The sequence below is a fragment of the Rhinoraja longicauda genome, chromosome 14 (genome assembly GCF_053455715.1).
Source record: "Rhinoraja longicauda isolate Sanriku21f chromosome 14, sRhiLon1.1, whole genome shotgun sequence".
NCBI lineage: Eukaryota > Metazoa > Chordata > Chondrichthyes > Rajiformes > Arhynchobatidae > Rhinoraja > Rhinoraja longicauda.
Genome location: NC_135966.1, coordinates 49,811,135 through 49,813,767, shown reverse-complemented (window position 1 = coordinate 49,813,767; position 2,633 = coordinate 49,811,135). Strand labels below are relative to the sequence as shown.

The 2,633-nt window shown below is 58.0% G+C and overlaps 1 protein-coding gene across 1 annotated transcript in view; it reads right to left on the bottom strand.

Annotated features, from left to right (window-relative positions):
• Window positions 1–236: 236 nt before the first annotated feature.
• The window catches only part of LOC144599787 (B-cell receptor CD22-like), a 35,199-nt gene continuing 32,802 nt past the window's right edge, over window positions 237–2,633 (bottom strand). The window contains exon 8 of the mRNA XM_078411023.1: window positions 237–406. Within this exon, the coding sequence (XP_078267149.1) occupies window positions 237–406 (170 nt within the window). The remainder of the gene's footprint in view (window positions 407–2,633) is intronic.

The following is a 2,633-nucleotide window of genomic DNA, read 5'->3' as shown; positions in this document are numbered from 1 at the left end:
CCGGGTCCCCATTGTCTTCCTCTCCCCCTCATGCTCATCCCACATTGCCGCCGAGACTCGCGCCACCCCCGAGGCTCCCACTGCTGCCACCGAGTCTCCCACGGCACCTGAGGCCCCCGCCGCCGCCGCTGAGTCTCCCATCACCGCCAGCGCCAAGGCTCCCGTCACTGCCATTGCTGAAGCTCCCATCACCGCCACCGCCAAGGCTCCCACTGCCACCACTGCTGAGTCTCCCATCACCGCACACCGCCGAGGCCCCCATCACTGAGGCCCCCATCACCACCACTGCTGAGTCTCCCATCACCACCATTGCTGAGTCTCCTATCACCGCACACCGTCGAGGCCCCCATCACCACCACCACTACCGCCCCCATCACCACCACAGCCGAGGCCCCCATCACCACCACTGCCGAGGCCCCATCACCACCACCGCCGAGGCTCCCATCACCACCACTGCCGAGGCTCCCATCACCACCACTGCCGAGGCTCCTTCAGCCAGACAGGCCTCACCGCCCGGCTTCACCGCAGTCCCCTGGGTGGCCTGTGGGGCGAGTCGTGCACATTCCGGTCTTCTGGTATCGCTCTGGTCGTCGGCGCCGCGGTTGTTCGGTGGGTGGATCGGGCCGGCGCGGCCCTCCGGCATACACATCCTTGTATAACAGTGCTAACCCAGCATGTGGTGCCAGAGATGGAGAAAGCAGACATGATGGTGGCATTTAAACAGCTTTTATATACTCTAGATACACGGATAAATGGGGAATGGAGGGATTTGGATCACGTGAAGACAGAAGAGATCATTCAACTTGGCATTGTGTTTGGCACAGACATTGTGGGTCTAAGCGGCTGTTCCTATGCTGTTCTATGTTGTCTGCCAGAATGTGGGTAAGTGGTCTTGAAGAGTAACGTGAAGGCATGTGCAGTTCGCATCATGAGTGATGGTGAGAAATTAGATTGCTGGGGTGAGGAGTGTGATGTGAAAGTAGGTGGATGTGATTTTCTCCCGAAAACAACTACCATGCATTGGAATTCTCGCCACAGAGGGCAGTGGAGGCCAAATCACTGGATGGATTTAAGAGAGAGTTAGATAGAGCTCTAGGGGCTAGTGGAATCAAGGGATATGGGGAGAAGGGAGGCACGGGTTATTGATTGGGGACGATCAGCCATGATCACAATGAATGGCGGTGCTGGCTCGAAGGGCCGAATGGCCTTCTCCTGCACCTATTTTTCTATGTTTCATGCTGGGTCCCTTTTCCTTCCCCAGAAAATTTCTCCTGGTACTTATCGACATATATACGGCACCTTGTGACAGTAATAAAGACTGAGGTCATTTTTAGATTTGTACTCAGTGTACTGATCTGTTCAAGGTACTCTTGGTAAACAAACATCTTTGACGATATTTGATCCAGGGCTTGTGTACTGAGGTTTAAAATGCCTACAGCAAATCTGACAAAGCAGAATCGTGCCATTGTTCACTCTTTAAATAAAGGGTTGATTGTCCTCTGTCGTTTGCTGTGCAGTGCTCACAATGAAGAACAGGCTCCCAACAGCACCATTTACTGTTGTATTATAATAGATACAGTGGTCATAAATCAAGGGCTAAACTTTCCAGCTTATTGCATCTTGAGTTAAAGGTCTGGATGTTCTATCGCCGACCTTTACATCTATACACTAGGACTCTCGTTTGTTTGTTCCTGAACTACAGTCAAAACGGTACACGATAGCGCAACAATTTTAGGCCCACCTTACTCACCATCGTCCCTTTGGTGCTAATGGGAGGTTCCATTGAAATCGGTGTTATATTTTTAAAGTTATTCACATTTTAAAGTTTAAATCTATCTCCTAGGGAGGGAGGGGGAGAGCGGCTGGAGGGAGGGGGGGAGGAAGGAGGAGAAGGGGGGTTGAGGGGGATGGTGGGGACGGAGAGGGGGGCGTGGGGGAGAGGGAGAGAGGGGCGGAGAGGAGGGGAGAGGAGGGGAGAGGAGGGGAGAGGAGGGGGGAGGAGGGGGGAGGAGGGGGGAGAAGGGGAGAGGGGAGAGGGGAGAGGGGAGAGGGGAGAGGGGAGAGGGGAGAGGGGAGAGGGGAGAGGGGAGGGGAGGGGGGAGGGGGGAGGGGGAGGGGGGAGGGGGAGGGAGGGGAAGGGGGAGGGAGGAGGGGGGGAGAGGGGAGAGGGGAGAGGGGAGAGGGGAGAGGGGAGAGGGGAGAGGGGAGAGGGGAGAGGGGAGAGGGGAGAGGGGAGAGGGGAGAGGGAGAGGGGAGAGGGGAGAGGGGAGAGGGAGAGGGGAGAGGGGAGAGGGGAGAGGGGAGAGGGGAGAGGGGAGAGGGGAGAGGGGAGAGGGGAGAGGGGAGAGGGAGAGGGGAGAGGGGAGAGGGGAGAGGGGAGAGGGGAGAGGGGAGAGGGGAGAGGGGAGAGGGGAGAGGGGAGAGGGGAGAGGGGAGAGGGGAGAGGGAGAGGGGAGAGGGGAGAGGGGAGAGGGGAGGGGAGAGGGGAGAGGGGAGAGGGGGAGAGGGGAGAGGGAAGAGGGGAGAGGGGAGAGGGGAGAGGGGAGAGGGGAGAGGGAGAGGGGAGAGGGGAGAGGGGAGGGGGGAGGGAGGAGGGGGGAGGAGAGGGTGCTGCACCAATGCAGGGGAGGTTT